This window comes from Patiria miniata, unplaced genomic scaffold, assembly GCF_015706575.1.
Source record: "Patiria miniata isolate m_02_andy unplaced genomic scaffold, ASM1570657v1 HiC_scaffold_23, whole genome shotgun sequence".
Lineage (NCBI taxonomy): Eukaryota > Metazoa > Echinodermata > Asteroidea > Valvatida > Asterinidae > Patiria > Patiria miniata.
This window is the reverse complement of record NW_024037062.1, coordinates 2,431,778-2,450,887: the sequence shown is the minus strand read 5'-3', so window position 1 is coordinate 2,450,887 and position 19,110 is coordinate 2,431,778. Positions and strand designations below refer to the sequence as shown.

The 19,110-nt window shown below is 40.3% G+C and overlaps 1 protein-coding gene across 1 annotated transcript; it reads right to left on the bottom strand.

The window, feature by feature from the left end:
• Nucleotides 1-3,301: 3,301 nt before the first annotated feature.
• On the bottom strand, nucleotides 3,302-18,718 carry LOC119731366 (protein SpAN-like). The gene is made up of 13 exons (XM_038204543.1): nucleotides 18,617-18,718; nucleotides 17,691-17,901; nucleotides 15,906-16,038; nucleotides 14,419-14,491; nucleotides 13,432-13,626; nucleotides 11,372-11,498; nucleotides 9,833-9,958; nucleotides 8,761-8,867; nucleotides 8,188-8,306; nucleotides 7,168-7,427; nucleotides 5,335-5,450; nucleotides 4,717-4,832; nucleotides 3,302-3,493 (listed from the first exon to the last, which is right to left on the bottom strand). The coding sequence occupies exons 1-13, from the start codon at nucleotides 18,716-18,718 to the stop codon at nucleotides 3,361-3,363; spliced, it is 1,818 nt and encodes a 605-aa protein (XP_038060471.1). The 3' UTR covers nucleotides 3,302-3,360.
• Between the last annotated feature and the right edge of the window lie 392 nt (nucleotides 18,719-19,110).

Here is a 19,110-nt window from a genome sequence, read left to right as displayed (position 1 = left end):
CGAATTTCCGAACCCGTTGGTCCCCCAACCCGTTCCTTGCAATGGTTACAAGGAAACAACGCTTCTCGCCAATGTCTATCATGGAAAGAAGCACAAAGTAAGCTTTTAAATTATTTTTCCCCCTGAAAGATGATCAATTTCGCTATGTTTTATAAAAGAAAATACATTCAGTAAGCATTTGACTGCATGTGTCGAATGATCTTTTTTTTTTTTTTTTTTTTTACCTTATCCGCTATGCATGACCAGTTGATGATAACCGGCTGTTGAGGTGGGTGGACATCATTGACACTTGATCGCACTGTTGGTAATTACCTTTTTGCCATAAGTACGACTTTAAAAAAAAAAAAATTAAAACTTTTTACCAACAAACTACTCCTCGAGATATATCATTCAATCAATCAATCAATCAAACAATCAAAATCTGTAATTTGTATTCATAAATACCTAAGACAGTTTACCCATTCCTATTGGTCGAAAGCCCGTCACGTGGCCGGTCTTAAACGGACGATAAAGACTTGGCTGGCTGGTCTGAAACACTTGTTCAATCTCACATGAAATTTTGACTCCCATAAAAAATCCGGTGCCTTTTAACGTTTCATTGGTCGAGCGTTCACATTCCTCAAGTAGGCATGCGCAAAACTACCAGTGAATCAGTATTTCATAGTCCGAAATTCACACTACACCAGCCCAGCTGCGTTTTGCGCGACATCGCGCAGTGCGCGCGACGCGCATGCCAATTTCCTTATAAGGTAACGAGTTGTGGAGGGGCATTCCATATTATAGTCAGAGGGGTACGTATTTCATGACACATGATGTAAAATTGTTGAACAAAAAAGTTGGCAACGTCTAGTTTTTTGTTTGTTTTGATTTTTGGACCGAATTATGTTTTTGACCGAAAAGGTATTTATGAATGGGAATAATTGGAATGCTTGGTCGGTATTAAACACTCTGTTTAAGACCGGTCAATGGAGTATGAAGTGCTGAGAAGTACCCTTCGGCTTCGCCTCGGGTAATTTTCACCCATTGAAACTCCAGACAACCGGTACAAAGTTTTTAAAACCGCCCAAAACACACATTTATTCCCTTACCAACACATTATGTACATGCACAATTAAACGTTTGTATTTGTGTAGGGATGGAGGTCTCCAAAAAGCATGAGCTTGTGGAGATACACCTTCACTCTCCTCTCCACCGACACCCCTTGCCATGAGGGATCCGCTCATAAGGCCGACGCCTCATAAAGTCCGACGCCTGAGAAGTCCGAAATTTCGGACTTATGAGGCGTCGGACTTACGAGGCATAACATTTATATATTCCGCCTCATAGGTCCGACGCCTCATAGCTCCGACTCCTCATGATAAGTCCGAAACGGCGTTTGCCCATTGCCGGACTTATGAGGCGTCGGACCTATGAGGCGGATTTATGCCTCATAAGTCCGACGCCTCATAAGTCCGAAATTTCGGACTTATGAGGCGTCAGACCTATGAGGCGTCGGACTTATGATACGGCCCCGCCATCAGCACATGGAATGTCTGAAATGCAGGCGAATGACATTTCGATGGAGTGAACTTTGAAGTTGAAATTTCAACTTGAGTCCGTATATCTAACTATGACAGCTTTGCCAATTAGTGGTCCAGAAATACCCATAGAATAGTGAGCTTGAAATTATACAGTCGGCTTTAAACAGCTGCTGTACAGTGGACAGGACTTAAACACTCTGGACTAACCATCGAAGTGACAACATTTGTAGTATAAAGGACTCCTCTTGATATTGCAACACTGTTATATAGAATGGAGTGCGTTTGAAATTATTGATGTTATGGCACGAATGTTTGCTGTCGTCACCGATCATGAGGAATAAGGACACAATGCACAATTGAATCGAAAGGTTCATGGGTGAGTTTAGGTGAAAACAGTGATTTCGTGGACTCTCTGCTAGTTAGGCATTAAGTTTAGAACCTCGAGTTAGCGTGGACCACACTACGTTCGCCGCTATCTTGAATTTATCACATTGTATCTCGTCACGTTTATCATATGAGCTCTTCCGATAGGGCTAACAAGCAATCAGTACTTCCACATGTAACCTAACATGTACTTCCACATGTTAGGTATAATGTATAGACCTTTCTTACTATTGTTTGAAATCATTGAGCGCCATTTTGTATGGGCTGCCGCAAGCGCATAAATAGAAGCCGTGGTTGGCAACATATTTTTCAAAGAAAGTCCTCATTAACCCCTCATTAGATTAGAAAAAGGCGCGTGTAGAATTGCTTTGTAGCGTTTGTGGATAATTTTGTATTTTCCACAATCAAGTAATATTTTGGTAATTATTATTAAGTTTTCTCAATTTTTGCAGTGTTGGACCTTCCATAGTTTTTCAGCCGCTGGTTGGCAAAATGTGCCAACCACGCGTTGGTGATAGAAAGGTCTACAACATGTGTTCCACTAGCTGCCCCCCCCCCCCCCCCCCCACCGGCTTACGTGACTATGAAATCCAAAATGGCGGTGTGCGTGAAAAATAAAAAATCATGCTTGGTTGGGCTGAACTATCTTTTTAATACAGAAAACACAACAAATCTTATTTCTGTTGCTCTGCATGGCTTAAATGATTTATTAATCTAATTCTATTTTCTTACAGTTTGTTAACAATTTATGAAATTACCGTTTTCAAACTGACCTCAGTAATTATCTTAAATAAAGCAAGTTAAACGTTTAGACATTTGTGTTTCTATTTTTGCCAAATCTCCTACACTTCGAGCTTGGTTTTGGCTTGAATGTTGGATTAAAGAAAATAAATCGATTTCCATCTCGATGGGGGATACAGCTCGACAAATTCCCGCAAACAATTTACAAAATGTCCTTAAAGAATTGATAACTCTTTCCTATTACACATTTTATCGACAGCTTAAGCTATGTCGTCTGTCATGACTTTATTGAGGACACAAATTCCCTCTTTGTTTTAAACTGACACAACCACAAAATCATAATCTTTGAAACTAAAAATGGCTTACTTGATCATTTCAATATCCATTACCGATTAATCAAATTATGCTCATTTAGCGTGGGAAACAGTCTTTGTAAAGCACTCTACACTGTATGACAACAAAATCAAATTACCTCTATATATATCTTTTGTACGTCTTCCTAGCAAATGAGGCAACGGCAAGGCTATGCATCTTTATCTAGTCATAATTACCGCTAAGCAAGCATGAAAGGACAAAATTGTCATCAAAATCATTAATTATCATTGGGCCAGCTTTATTCTTTTAAATTAATTGTTGGGTTTGGCACAAGAAAAAAAACATTGGTCGCCGCCGTTCCGTCGTCCTGAACATGGATTAGTTCTTGTTCCTCATCCTTTTAATCCACGGTAATCCCCTGGAAGCTTGCTGAAAATCCACCTTGAGTCTTAAGTGCGTCACTGATCATCTTCACCGTCATGGTGTTGTCAAGTGATACAAAACTTCCTTCCGGAACGGATTCTCCACAAACCCTGCACATCAAAATATGAAGAATTAGCTGGTTATTCATGAGGTATTTCTGATAATGTTTATCGACCATTTCACAGCTGTTGACATAATTTGCCGGTCGCGTATAAACCTAACTCATACCAGAAAATTGTTCCAGTTTGCATGCAATGCATATTGTTTGTTTCGCTTGTTTAAGTGGTTTAAAGTGCTACATTGATTGATTGATCATCGAAAGCATCGCCCACGGAAGGATTGCTTTAAACTGTCGACAGTAGCACCATGAATGATGATGAATGATGATGAATGATAATTCCCGAATTATGTCATACAAGTAGCTCATCTAGATTAATTGGTCCGGGTTGGGTCATCTTTCTGGATGTGATTTGGATACGCCAATGTACCATACTTTTTTCCCACGCTGATTAAAAATCACGATCGAAAACCCCGACTGAGGAAACTGTTCGTGAACAAAGAGGGCGCCCTCTACAATCTTACAGTAGCATACGACGGATCTTTGCTGGTCAACGCTCGCATTTCAGCGTTTGTCAACCCACATTCTCAAAAGACGCAGGTCAGACTCGTCCTGGAATTAGGGTCAGAATTGATCTGCCACTCTTCGGAATCAAAACGACAATTTTCCTCGTGTTAAAATGACACTTTTCCGGATGAATGGCCAGGAAAAGTGACTCGGTGAAGTTTTAACCAGAAAGAGCGTAAGGTAGCAGACCAGTAAATAAACTTCCATAGACCCCAATGGTAAATGCTCCCACTTCAGAAATTCGGGGAAAATACTCACAATTCTCCAAGGTGTTCGAGACACACTTCAAATTAAAGCTTATTTCATCATCTTTCATTTTCTTTTCAATTTTTTTGGGGGTCAACTGATGACGTTTAGGAGAAACTTCCATCCGAAGATGATCACCCCTGAAAATAGTCCTGAAGCCCATCGCCATTTTGAAAAACGATGCCTACACTCCATTGCAAAATAGAACGCTTTATCCAAACTGAACGGAACTACAAACTCACAGTCCTGTGCACGGCTTCCACCCATATTTTTTACAAACCTTCACGTTCATGGCCCACAGCATGCCCAAATACTGAAGATTTTGAGGGCATGCAAATCGTGATTTGGCCGGCGTAGGCAATTTCGGACCGATTTACTGGTCTGCAACCGTAAGGTCAAATCAGACCCGGATTTTGGGTCGGCCAAACATGTGTGGACACGTTTGTCGCACTTGAGACATACCTGACAGAGCCATGAGTTTGTCCTGGAATGACCACCACTCTGTCCCACGTGCACTCATCCTGGTACTCCACATCAAGTTTCTCTAGTCTCAACTCAACACGTTTACCAGAATCGACCTGGGAGTGTAATAAGGAGGAAAAAAGTCCAAGCTGGATTAAAAAAGAGACAATGGATAGCACGGCGCAATACCACAAAAATGGCAGAGAAGTATCACTACGCTTGCGCGCAACCGTATTCGGCGCGAGAAACTACCTTTTCGTTGTCGTGTCCGCAGACAACAGAGTTGGATTTGACGGAGGCCTCTAGATAGATGACTTGAGTTTATGCAAGACTGATAAAGAACATTAATTCCAAAATAAAGTTTCCGCGTCTTCTCTTCTTCAATGAACCAATTGTTTATAATTACAACGACAAGATATTAGATTGATAAAATTGTCATGCATTGTTATGCACCAATCGTCAGAAGTACAAGTAAAGCCTCAAAAGAGACAAGCAAATCATAGTGAGTTTGCCAGAGTCTTTAATCCAAACCTTGTTATATTTTATTAATATTTACATTTATATACATGTATATTTTTAGAATATGAACCACCTTCCAAAATGAATTCTTTAACTTACTGTGATACGATAAACACATTCTTCGTTGTTATTGTACTCGCCATTTCCGAAATTCGGTGATGCAATACAGCCAGAATCTACGTTGAAAACCCCACCACACGACCCTTCAACGTCTCCTGTGGGTGACATTACATACAGTGATAATTGATTCACTGTGAATACTCTATGGCGTCGGGTGCCCGGCAGAAGGGCATATGAACATTTCATTGAAAGGTACTATTGTTCCCCCTGCGCGTATTATGAATCCAATGCTCTCCCACGCGTAATATAAATCGTATGAATTTGAAATTTGTCACACGCATGAATCATAAGTTTTGAAACAACACTTGTAATTTCTGACAAAAAATGTTTAAATTTCATAAAAATAGAGACACTTTTCTACCTATGCCCTTTTGCTGGGAACAGTTTTGGTGATTATGCGTTCGCTCATAAGGACATACGCGTATATGATGACCTGCCGGGCACACGATTGGTTTCTTTTAACTTGCAAACAAAGCAACTCTATTTAAACTTAAGCGTCTCAAACAAAAATCTTAAATTTGTTCACTTCACGAAAAACCAAGTTTAGGTCGACGTCTCCTTTAGGAAAAGGTTACAGGAGAAATGGTGTTTCTTGAGAAAAAAAAAGTAACCTCTTCAACTACAAAGTAAATAAAAACATCTTAAACTCCAACTTGACACGCATATGTCAACATCTCATACATTAGAGTAGACATTGATTTACTTAAAAAATATGATAACTGTTTATCAAGCATACATAGCAGCACTATGTTTGACACAAAACAGCCTTCACTGGGACACATTTAGTGGTGAACTTGGAAAAAAAAAAATACTTTTCACTGTTCAAAAAAGAAAAAAAACCTGTTACCGTTATGTTTCAACAAAATAAAAACCACCATCTTTATTTACAGAAAATAGGTACAACGTAACGAATTTTTGTCACTTAGAGCAAAAACGATAGTTTGGTAGCGTTTACAAACTGATGTGTACCATTGCCGTGCCTCGTTTTGTTTCTGTTTGAATGGCTTATATGGGTTCTCCCAGTTACCTTAACAATATTATTGCATCTTTAAATTCCCTCGAGTATACGTTAATTACGTTCCAGTGTAATTCGCAAATGTGTTCTGATTCGTTCTAGTTTCGAGAATTTCGTCTCATGTGGATATTGTCTCGAAAAAGTAAAATCGTGTTTTTATCATTCATTTAAATGCTACGTTCATTCTATTTCAGTTGTGGCAAGCTGCAACACTACTGTCAGACATGTTTCCAGTCTCTTCGACTTCTTTAAATAACAGGCTAGACTTTGTGAAAAAAGGTAATCTAACATTACAAATATGACCATGGAAATCAGGCGGAACATGTATGATGCATTTGCGAACTTAAAGAATATTGCGTTCCTGTATCTTAGAGGCTGCTTATTTTAATTAGGTGACAATGGATCACAAAAGGTTTGCTCATGCCTATCTGAGTTAATAAAAACCCTTGCCTTCTTACTCCTCCTTTAAGTACAAAGACTGTGCACGAACTGAATATGAATGACCAAAGCGAGTAAATGAATGATGAAAACAAAAACAATTTTGCTTTTTCAATTCAGCGCCAATCTCCACATTAGACCAAATTTCCGAAAATTCGACGAATCCAGAATGCTATTATTTTCGAATTAAATATGAAATCTATAAAATGCCGTGAATTCGAAATCGAAAGTAAGTATGGGGTCCAACAACGTTCTGGAGCCGAAATAAAGTATCTTTTCATGGAATTGAATGATACAAGTGTCGGAGTAACTGGGAAAATCCATATTAAATTACGATTTTGGCGTAACAAGCAACTTACCACATTTAGGTACAATCGGCTTGTCGGTAGCTGGAAGCTGCGTGGTAGGCTCCTCGGGAGGGGTGGTTGCCTCTGTGGTTGCCTTGGGGGTGGTTGCCTCGGGGGTGGTTGCCTCAGGTGTAGTTGGTATGGTCTTTGCAGGATTGGCTCTATACTGTGCCCTGAATCCTCTGCCTTGAATGCTTCCATCCGATTTGAAAATTACTATCATTTGATTTCCTACAGACTCGATGGGTTCAGGCAGAGTTTGACCACAGTAACTGGAAATGCAATTACATATCAAAAACTTTAGTTACATATGCAGTGTAAAGCATCCTGTAAAATCATGGCACCTGGTATACTGTCATTTTCAAGAAAAGTGGTATTTTTGTATCAATTTCCAACGCTGATCGGCCGATCAGCGTTGGAAACAACTGGCTTTTTTTTTCTTCAAATACTCGCCCCAATTGACCATCGCACTTGTTTGCAATCGATTACAAACCTATGAACGGGTACGAGCCAGCTAGACTGGTTCCCTGACCGTACAATTCCTCAATGTAAACTGCTCTGTTTCTTCTTATATGGAGTCAGGGAACCAGACTACAGGAAAATGATCGTTTTTCTTGGTTTTATAGCATTTTCGAACACAAAACCTCAAAAAAGTCAGTGTAACTATATTTGCTATATATTTCCAACCCCCCAATTCCATCCATTTCTGAAAATTACAGCAAAAGCAAATAATGTATATTCCCTTTTATAGTTTATCCCGCAATCTTGGTTTGGCCATAATGTGAGTAGTTAATTTTCAAATCTTGCGAAATATGACCCGATTAATCGATAAAGAGATTCATCCATTCATAAACTTCATTCGTCAATTCATCATGCGATTGCATTAAGATATCCGTACTTATTTTTTACAGGAAGGTAGATTCATGTTTGAATAATCAGTCAATGTGAACACGACACCGTATAGTTTTTTTTTTTTTTTGGGGGGGGGAGGGGGGGGGGGGAGGTGGCTATTCAACAGATTAATAAACTGACCTGTCCCCACCGTAGAAAATATCAGTACCGCTTCGTACTTTGACATAGTCGCTCTTACAGCTACCGCCCTCAGTGTCAAGAAAGAGAAATGTTAAAATAACGGTAGACCCTTCAGGGGCCTGTTAGAGAGAGAAAAAAAAAGGTTATTATCGCTTTTACCAAAGGATAATGAGTAAGGAAAGAGCTAAATTTTTATAAATATTGGTACTATGACTTTTAAAGTGTGGATTAAAATATCTCTGTTTATTAAAACCCAAACACAATCTTAGCTTCAAAAAACGTGTAAGGCAAACTCTGAATTCACATATCAACGCTTAAAAAAATACCGACTCTTGAATACATTTGTCCAAACCGCCACAATTCATTGTCATAAAGACTTTTATAAAGTTATCCGCGGGGCACAAGATTAGAAGTCATTTTGTGAGGTGGTGCCACGCGTACTACCCGAGAGCAACTCGCGCAAGCCTGGTGTCACCGCAGTGCCACCTCAGAAAATGGCTGGTGCCGAATAAGTCTATAGAGATTATTGTTTTGTTATACATCCTTAACATTGTGTCTGACCTAACGACCCACCGTAATCAACCAGGGGCAATAAAGCATGGGCTCGTAAGGTAGTGGAGTCCCGGGTGAGTTCAGCTGTTGATCGCTGTCAAATTTAGCTTCAAATTCCTTGTAGCAAGCTTTGACAAAACAAAAATAAAACCAAAACATCAAACTTTGATTCTGTTCATGGGAAAAATAGTGAAGAATGTGAGGCTAGGCTTTGATGAGTCGGTCAGTGTTTTACTGAATTGGCCGTGACCTCCACGGATGGGCAACGACTTTCATGGATTGGCTAAGACTTTGTTAATGGCTTTGATTGTTTGGCTATAGCTGTGTTGGATGGACTATGGCTTTCATGAATTGGTTGTGGCTTCGATGGACTGGTTATGGCTTTGATGGGCTGACTATGGCATTGATGGTTTGGCTATGGCTTTGATAATTGGCTTGAATATGATAGATTGTCTATAGCCTTGCCTAAGTCTTTTACGGATTTGCTTTGTCCTTTATGGACTGGATATGTCGTTTATAATTGGTTATGGCTTTGATGGAGTGTTTTGGCTTTGATGTATTGGTCATGGCTTTGATTGATACAATGTCTTGAATTGATTGCCTGTGGCTTCAATGGATTGGCTATGGCATTGCTGGATTGGCAATGTCTTTAATGGCTATGCCTTGGATGGATTGGTTATGGCATGAATGGATTTGCCATGGCTTGAATGAATTGGCTATGGCTTAAATGGTTTGGCTTCGGCATTGTTGGATTGGCAATTATCATTGAGATTATATCTTGAATGGATTAGCAATGGATTTGATGGATTGGCTATAGATAGGCTATGGTTTTGATGGATTTGGATTTGACTATGATATTTTTCGTGTTCTTTGAGTTGGAGTTTCAGTAACGATTTGGAAAGGTTTACCTGTGGTTTATATTTTTATTTCACGTTGCCTTTGGTCTATTAGTCATGTGCCTTACCTTAACGTTTGTCATATGGTAAATGCACACAATTTAATTTAAATAATGAAGTACATGTGTACAACTTTGCCACTTTTCGGTTAAACATGTTTTACATTTAGTCGGAAAGGTTTGGTTCTGTTAACATACGATCATCTTCATCTCTTGCAGTGTACAGCTCACAGTTCTCTCCACTGTAACCCAGTTTACAGTGACAAATGCAATCTTGACCAACGTAGCCGTCATTTTCGCATTGCAGGTCTTCTGTACACACACCTGAAAAAAATATAGCAATGAATAAAGCGGGTACAGTGAAATTTCTTTTCCTACTGGGTGTAACATAGGGAGTGATTTCACATAAGTCAGAAGTTTTCATTTTGAGCAGTTTCACCGCCATTATTTTGGCCGCCATTAGCTGAATAGATTGATCCATTACGCACCGCCCAATGCGCACGCGGACAACCAACACCTGCAGCTCTCAAATGTCACACTGCGTGATCAAACCGAGCACATCACTTATACGCACGTACATGCATGTCGGACTTTTATGTACGGATGTCGGACATTAGTCTAGTCTGGTTTCTAGACCATAAGATTCTGACTATTTCCGATGAATCTTATTTAAGTCAGGTAACCGTTACAGTATATTTATATACGGCACGTGACCAAAAACAGGAGGAACGCCTTCCGTTTCCGAAAATGTTCGATGTTTGCCGAATGCATTTCGTCGATACTCGGATAGCGTCCGGGTAATACCGGGTATAAAATAGGTTTTATTAACCAGCCATGTTTATTAAAAAAAAATAAAATGAGTTGAAAATAAATGTTCATTGCTTGCATTAAAAAACACACACCTGAAATTCAATTACGATTTTGTGCTTCAAGTATGCACTCGGATCGTACCAGGGGCGAGCTTTGCTGCGTCATGTACGTGTATGTTGAATGTGACGACGCGTCGCAATAGTTACCTAGATGTATTCTAAAACTCGGCATGGTCTCCATTTGGCTTCGCCTGCTATTTCGGTCCCTAACTTTAAAGATTCCAGCTCAGCATTAGTCAATGTCTTCTTACAGAAACATTAAACTGCATGATATATGAAGCAAGTGATTTTTTTGTTTGTTATTCGATCGGAAGTGAGGAACATTAAAATCTGTTAGTAATAAAACTGAAGCTGAAACAAAACCAAGCTTTGAGAAAGGGCCATCATGTTTTATTTTTAGCGGTGGCGGTTGCCTGACCTAAGATTCGTCAGAAATAATTGTCAGAATCATTTGGTCTGGGACCAGACTAACATAAATCACGCCTGTGATTGGTCAATACACCATTGGGCGGGGCTAATAATGGATCAGTCTTAGTCTAAAAGGTTAAAATGCAACATACTATTCTATTTTAAAATCATCAGTAAAGAAAACTGAACAAATCGGGGAAAAAAATCATCTTTGCTTTCTTCTTTAACTTGTCCTCGAGTGACCACGAGATAGGATGTAATCCATTACCTGTATGTATATAAACCTGGCTAAAAGTGCAGAATTAAAAGGAACGAATGTGTACAAATCAAGAGATTGTAAGAAATTTACATCGCTGTTTTGAAAAAAATGTGTTTGCAAACAGGAAAATGTTACACCGGGAAACGCATAAAAAATCATAGATTTTTGGTCAAAACTTCAATCTTTCCAAAATAATCTTACCAGAACAATTGTACATGAGGTTAGCCAGTTTCTTGTCGAAGAAAGTGAAGTATTTTCGATTTCCCATTTTGAATGCTTCCAGTGGTTTGTGAGGCTCAATCGTCACAAAGTCGTTTTTGGAGTAATACTGTGGCCAAAAAACAATAACACACACGTTATTAAATACTCGAACAGGTTACTCTTTAGTGAAATTATGGACTAGACGTTTTAGAGTGAAAATCACTCTCATTTTTTGTTGAAATAGTCTGAAAGAAGAACCACTTCAGTCGAAGCTCGAGTTAAACCCGATCTTTACAATTGAAGGAATTTCACTCTAAAACGTCTAGTCCTTAGTTTCCGACTGTGGGAGTGAATCTTCACTCGAATGGAATGAATTTTCACTCTTTGGAATTTAGAGAGTAGCTATTTCATCAGTCGAAAGCCCGTCACGTGGATGGTAACACCCTCTCCTTGAGCCATTAATATTAATACTATCAACATGTCTCTGTTAAGCTGTAAACATGTCCATAACATGTATTTCCCTTTCCCTACATGTGTAGTGTATACGTGCACGAAAAGAACAAATAATGAACAGTTCCCTTAATTAAGATAAATAGTATCAATTGCCATATTGAAACCATGTAAAACAGGGCTTAATAGCGAGTCTTTTTGATCGTTGATACGTTTCTATTTCAGGAAATTACATGGGAACCAATTCAATTCGCCAAATTGTCCCTGCACTGCCTTTCCTTCTTTCCAGGTGATTGCCAATAGCCCCATACCCCCTGCCCCCCCTCGCTGGCTACGCCTATTTGCGGATAATGTTGTGCAAACCCTTCCCGAAACCGAAACGACCCGTCCAGAATCCGACTTCGGCTCAGAACGGGTCGGTTTTTCCATGACCTAAGTCGGGTCGTATCGGTTTCGGTTTTGTGTTTTGATTTTTTTGCGCCATCTTGTGAAAAACCCGAACTACACGCAAAACGTATAGGCCCATTAGTAGGAAACGTTTAACGAGTCTATCGTACCGTGAGGTAGGCCAACCGGGATAATTCAGTTACAATTTTCACGCAACAAGTTTGGCCTGGTCAACCTGACCCAATTTTGCTGAGCTTAGCTTCATGTTTGTTTACTGAAGAATGTTTTGTTTACTGATGCCAGAAAATTGTTTAAAGCAGCAAACACTTTTCGTGGCCATGGGAAACAGGCCCAATTGATGCTATAAAGTTGCAGAATAGTCCTACATCACTTAATTTTTTGTTGGTATTTCAATTCCAAACTGGTTATGAGTTGCAGATTATTTTGACCTGGTGAAACAAGCCGAAACATACACATCTACCGTATTCGCATCATTTCTCAAGGGCTTTTGGATCCAGAGCAAAACAAGACTGCAAGCGAGCCTGTCATGTCCCAGACCAGTCGCAGTCAGAGCGCTCAAAATTGTATTGTAATTGCTATCGAATGGCTGAACGATCATGGACAGGATTTAGCCCATTCATTGACGTTACGGGGTAATCCAATACGATAGCACGACCCGGCTCTCGAGTCTTCATGAACTAAAATAACCATGCATATTGTGCAGCCAGTCCGTTGGTCAGTCGGTCCATTTTGCCATTCCTCCATGGTTGGCTTGTCGGTCATGCAGTGCAGGGGCGGATCCAGGAATGTTTGCGGGGGGGGGGGTGTCATTGACAAAAAACGTAAATGTAGACATGGTTTTTTTCCTTGGCCTCCAAAAATCAATGGGGGGGGGGGGTCTCCTTCCGTACTTTCAATGGCGACGCTGTTCAAATCCGACGATTATTAACACTATATCACAGAATAGTGTACATATACCCCCTATACCAAGCTGGCTCTGTCCGTTTTTTGTGTGCAAAGGCGGACATTATTACCAGTAAAACAAATGTTGGTTGTCAGAGAGGGGGGGGGGGATTCGCATTTTTTTTCATGAATTTCTATGAATTTTTTTTTGACAGAGTTGGGGGGGGGGGGGGTTTGACCTCCCCCGGATCCGCGCCTTTGCAGTCAGTGAGATAAAAAGCCCAAACGGGATACTAGCGCAAATGTAGGCAGGTTATTACCGTTGATGCGTAGTGCATGATAGACTCTGTGTCATACGGGACGCCATAGGATTCACTCTCATGCATAACGAACTGTTTCTCCTTGCCGTCCTGGATGTTCTCGTAACGGATTGTGACGTACAGCTCTCTATCAATCCTGGCATGTTCGTGCCACCAACCCGCAGTGTGGCCAATCTCGTGCGCTATCGTTCCTGTCTACATTAACACCAAAAGAAGTGTCAGTTTAAACATGGAGAAATATGACACATTGGAATGATTAGTTTGAAATGAGTTTTGGTTCTCCTTACAGCTGGATCAATAGAAGAAGAAAAAAAAAACCTAGGAGACTCATGTAATTATTCCAGGATAAAAAGGTTTTGTGTAATTGCTTGCGAAGGGGGGATGTTTCTTTTCGTTTTTTGGTTTGCCTTCTACGTGTAGAATATTATATTGGGGCGGGGAGGGGCACAGAACGGTAAGTGTAAGGGGGGGGGGGGTTAAATACTTATTTTTACCTTTATGCTTTATCAAGCTTGCAACAAAAACCAAAAGAGACATACATTGTGTTGCTTGTGGAGACATATCTTAGCTTTTTTCCGCACTTGGTCTTGTTTGCGATACCGACTGATTGGGTCCGTATCGCAAGTCCGACGCTATGTCGGACGCCAGTCATAAGTCCAAAATTTCGGAAATATGAGGCGTCGGATTTATGAGGCGTCTGATGTATGAGGCATCGGACTTATGTTATTCCGCCTGATATAAGCCGCGGGTAAAGCCTGTAACGTGCATTTTCGTCTTAACGTTTTAGTGGCAGCTTAATTTCTCAGTTATAAGTAGTTTTGAACATGTTTATTGATATTTTCCAATGTGCACATCACATCGTTTGCACACATTTGATATAAAGGGGACTGTTTCCCCTATGGAACTGCACCACATGAGGGCGATCGCGATGCATCGCTGCCATTGCGTACCAGCCTCGCCTTGATAAGCACTCTGAGATTCACTTACCACATCGCATGTATCTTCCTGCAGATGGATGTGTTGTGGAAAGTCATCAATCATCCCTACATCAGAGTAACATCTACAATGGAATCAATGACTCGTATTTAACATGACACTTGTTGACTGCATATTGTGATGTAAGATATGGTGTTTTAACACTTATAGCTATATTCCGTCATTTTGCAGCTATCCAAAAAGTAACTGACGTAATTATTGTTGAAAAACATACTTGGTTGAAAGGTAGTAAGGGAACTAAATTCCCTGTGAACTTATGCTTTCTGACAAGCTGTCATTTTGAAGAAATCAACGAAAGAAGGCCTTTCCAACGGCGTAGGAAATTTCCGTTAGAATTTTTTTTTTTATTCGGCGAAGTGCGTGCAAGCGTTGCGCACACGCGCGCGCGGTTTCTATAATTCGTCGGATTAGTGCGCGACATCGCGTAGCTGCATTCGGCTCAGTGAGAACGTGTCTCGGACGCTGAATTTAGGCCCAATTCAAAAACCATGATTCAGCAACTTTTGATATGAAATCGAGATCCTAGAATTCTGTTTTTCTCGGAATATACAGCTGAAGTTGAGCTGAAATTTCATCAGGTTAGTTGTTCAGCACCCTTCTTCAGATTTTGAGTACGTTTGTTGCTTCAAACGAACAAAATGCACAAATTACAAATGATGGCCTATACCTTTAAAGGGCCATGGGGACTTAAAACGTCATATCGTCTATCACCGCAGTCAACAATTGTTTCGTTAGGCCTATATCATGCCAATAATGAAATAATAGTACAATCAATGAAATAATAGTACTTTGGGAGGCTAATCATCCTTACTCGCAGCTGGGATGCTGAATTGCGAAGGACGCGGCTACAACGTGGTCGGGCCGCTGGCACGTAAAGGCGCCTATAGCTTCCGGCCACATTGACCCATATATGACCACGGAGCACAGCCTGAGATCGAAAGTGATTGATTTTTCCGGAGGGAGGAAAACCGGAGGGCCCGGAGAAAAACCCTCGAGGCACAGGAGAGAACCAACGCACAACTCTACTCACATGTGATCCGCGGCCAGGATTCGAACCGTGGTCACGTTGGTGAGAGGCGAGCGCTTTACCCACAAGCCACCCATGCCACCACTGCGGTTTAATCTTTTGGTAACTGCAGGTTGTCCTGCCAGCCATGGGACTGAGCGTTGCAGTTCTTAGTCGAGCAAAGTAATAATTTATATGCATCACAGAATTTATTAAGGCTATTTATATGTAACGCTAGTGTGTTTTTTTCTGTAGACTGGACACGTGACCGTTCGTTACCATTGAAATACACTCAATATTATTCGAGTTTTTAGCAAATTTCACCGTTTCAGCCAAATGCCATTTCTAATTTGCCAATGAGCGCATTTTTTTTTGCGTGGCCGGGCGGCTTAGGTCCTTTACTTGGCACGCGACGATATATGCTATTGTTGGCTGCAACGGCCCCTGTTTTGTTTCGATTATATATTCTTACCCGTTATAGCCCTTTTTGAAGACCACACGATGATCCGAATCGGGGGTGCTTGACGGTACGTACTCTTCAAAAGTGACACACGTGTCTTGACGCCACCATTCCATAGCTTCATTAATCTTGGTAACCATTGTAGCTGAAAATTATATATATATATTTTTTTTACATCTTATTAAGAACATGTGCTAACCTTTTCAGTGAAAACCTGTTAATAGTGAAACAGAATAGACACGAGTTGGTAAGTTTACTAATCAAGTGCCGTGACAACACAGTCGGGATAATAAACCCTTAACTATTACTAATCGCTGGGAAAGCAAGTGACCTCGGTTTTATGGCGAGGTAACTAAAATGTCTTCATCTTTGCCAACCAGTTGTGACTGGTCGGGCATTTTGCCAACAACGGTTTGGTAGATTGTGGAAAGTGAACGTTGCAAAAAAGAGCAATATTTTATTAAAGTTAGAGTATATTATCATTTTTCAGTTTTCCAAAAGTAACTGACGAAAATAACTATTGTTGAAAAGCATACTTGGTACAAAAGACAGTTAATGACACTAAACTCCCTGTGAAATGATTCTTTCTGGAAAGCTGCCACTTTTAAGAAAACAATAAAAAAAAACCCGAAATTTCCAAAGATGCGTCTAGTATGGGCAATTTTCTTTAGTAGTTTTTTTTTAATTCGGCGAAGCCGTGAATGGGTGCGCGCAAGCGTTGACACGACGCACACGCGCGCGCAGTTGATATTATTCGTCGTTTCAGTGCGTTTCATCGCGTATAGCTGAATTCGGCTGAATGAGAACGTGTCCCGGATGCTTATCTAAGACGCGTAACGTTAATAACTTTTACACAATACCTTTAAAGGCACTTAGGATCATTTGCATTTATCCCAAACGTTACCTTCCGAATAGTGCCATAAAGATCACTTGGATTAAACATCGTAGGCCTACAGGTACTAAACACCCGATGATATTATTCCGTCCGATTCGACTTGTAGTCTGAGTATCACCTCAGCTAATCGGAGTCGATTTTACTAAATCGTGACATCATTTTCATTCCCGAATGAGGACTAAAACTGTAATTGGTCAATTCGAATGCAGTTTTGTAATACAACAACAGCCGGGCGGATGTCGTGTAACATAATACAGAGCGCGTGAAGAGCGCGTGACCACAGCCTAATTGTTGCTGAGTCTATAGGATGTTGTGTATCCATGTGTTTGACACGACAACGGTGAATGACCGAAGACCCGATGTACAAAGCGCCGGCTGATTGGTCAAAATCTAAAGGTTAAGATGCGGTTGTCTTGCATAATTAACCAGCAAAAAAAAATCAATCTGCTCATGTAAGACCATGGGGAAAGCAGTGGTTTATTACATGGGCTACTCGAGTTGCTTTCGTTATATAAAAAAAAATAAAAAATATAAGGTTATTTTTCTATCAGATCACTGACTGATTTGTAGAAATGAAGAGTTATATATTGGCCTAGACACAATCCTGTTTCGTACTAAAAAAGGTTGTGCATGTTTTATTGGTTTTACTGTTTTCTCCAAAAGTGTAATACCCATTCAGCTGAAACTTCAACAGCTAATGTTTGGAACATCTTCTTTTGGATGGATTAATGAGTGGTGTCATTATTGGAAAGGAACAAAATGCATTAAAAGCCAATGTTAATATTGGCCTTCAATGCTAATGAATACACATTTAGGTACGGACTAAATGAACATCCGCTTTCCTTGAACAGTTTTTGAATTGATCGCGCAGTTGTTCGAAGTTAATCAGTTCTCATACATACCTCCGAAGTTTTCATCGATTTGGTAGATGATTTTAGCGTCAGGCCAGTAACCAGTGCGTACCGCTCTTCGTTTTTGGAGGGCCATCATTCCTTTAACGCTAGTGACGATGTCCTCCGCTTGTTGATGAGTCAGTAGCATGTCAGACTGGAACGTTCCTGGTGATTCGAGTTGCTCAGGTGGCTCTGGGTGAGGCCCTTCGTCATCACCAACCTGAAATGTGTCCAGTCAAAGTGACGTTTTATAGCAATCAATAGACTAGGTCAAATCAAACTAATCGCCCTCAGTTCCTCTGAGTACTTAGCTTTGCAACGAGCGCCAATGATACTCTCGATTCACGACAGATTTGAAGCACAAAAATTACCAAACGATTGCACCAGTAAGCATACTACGACAAGGGTTCGAATTCCAACTCTACTGGTCATGGTCAGCACCGAGCGTTCGGTGACTTTACATCGGCATTACATCATTAAAGGGGCACTAGGTCCTGAAATCCCCGAAAATTTCATGTTTTGGATTGTTTATTTATACTATTTCAAACATGTGGTTGAAAGGAAACCAACCTAATGTCTTACCGTTTCCGAGAAAAGACGAAAAAAGCCCGGTTGTTTGCATCGGACATGACGGAGTACGAATACATTTTTCATGTCGTTCTGCGTGTACGATATACACGTTGTGTGTCTTGGGAACAGCGGTGACCAATGCAAAAAGTGTGGTTCTTCAACGTCCGCAAAAGGCGAACACTGACTGACTGTCTCCCAAAATGACTGACCGACTCACTGATGTCACTCGTTTGTATACGACTTTCTTAAATCGCACCTTGGCCGAAAAGTTTGAAATAGGATTACCCTGTAACGCCATAACAATGGTTATTACAACAATTAAAAGTGTTTCAAACTATTAAACTAGGAATACAAATGTGTTTTACCTCAGGACGAAGTATTGGAGTATCTGGCCCGCTCAGAGCTAGTTTGGTTATCGCAAAGTAAATCAGGACATGAAGGAACCACTTCATGGCTGTATTGGACATGGCAATGCGCTGAAACGTAAACACAATGTCTCTCTGTTGAATGCTGATATGATCGTATGCGGCTGCTATTCAATGACAACTGCTTTAAATACTGTCCTCTTCTTTGATGTGCCGCCAAAATATCTCAGCTAATAATTAAAAACCTGTAATGAATTCTCCACCATGCTTTGATGAAGTTATTTTGGCATGAATTACACAGTGCAAAAATACTTATACACGCCCTTCAAGCGCCTAATCTTAATGGTTGAATGCATCATTGTTATGAACAGATATATTTTCAAGATATGAACGGTGCAAATAGTATTAATGACGGGATGAAGTGTATCGGCACGATTTTAAAAAGCAAACATTCTTAAGCCTTAAATTAGAAAACAAGCAAGCTATATTTTAAA

Coding starts and splice junctions, on each gene's coding strand:
- LOC119731366 (XM_038204543.1), bottom strand. CDS start 18,718: ATGTCCAATACAGCCATGAAGTGGTTCCTTCATGTCCTGATTTACTTT. Junction 11,499..13,431: donor TCATGCACTACGCATCAACG/GTAATAACCTGC, acceptor TTTTGGCCACAG/TATTACTCCAAAAACGACTT. Junction 8,307..8,760: donor ATTGCCCCTGGTTGATTACG/GTGGGTCGTTAG, acceptor TCTCTCTAACAG/GCCCCTGAAGGGTCTACCGT.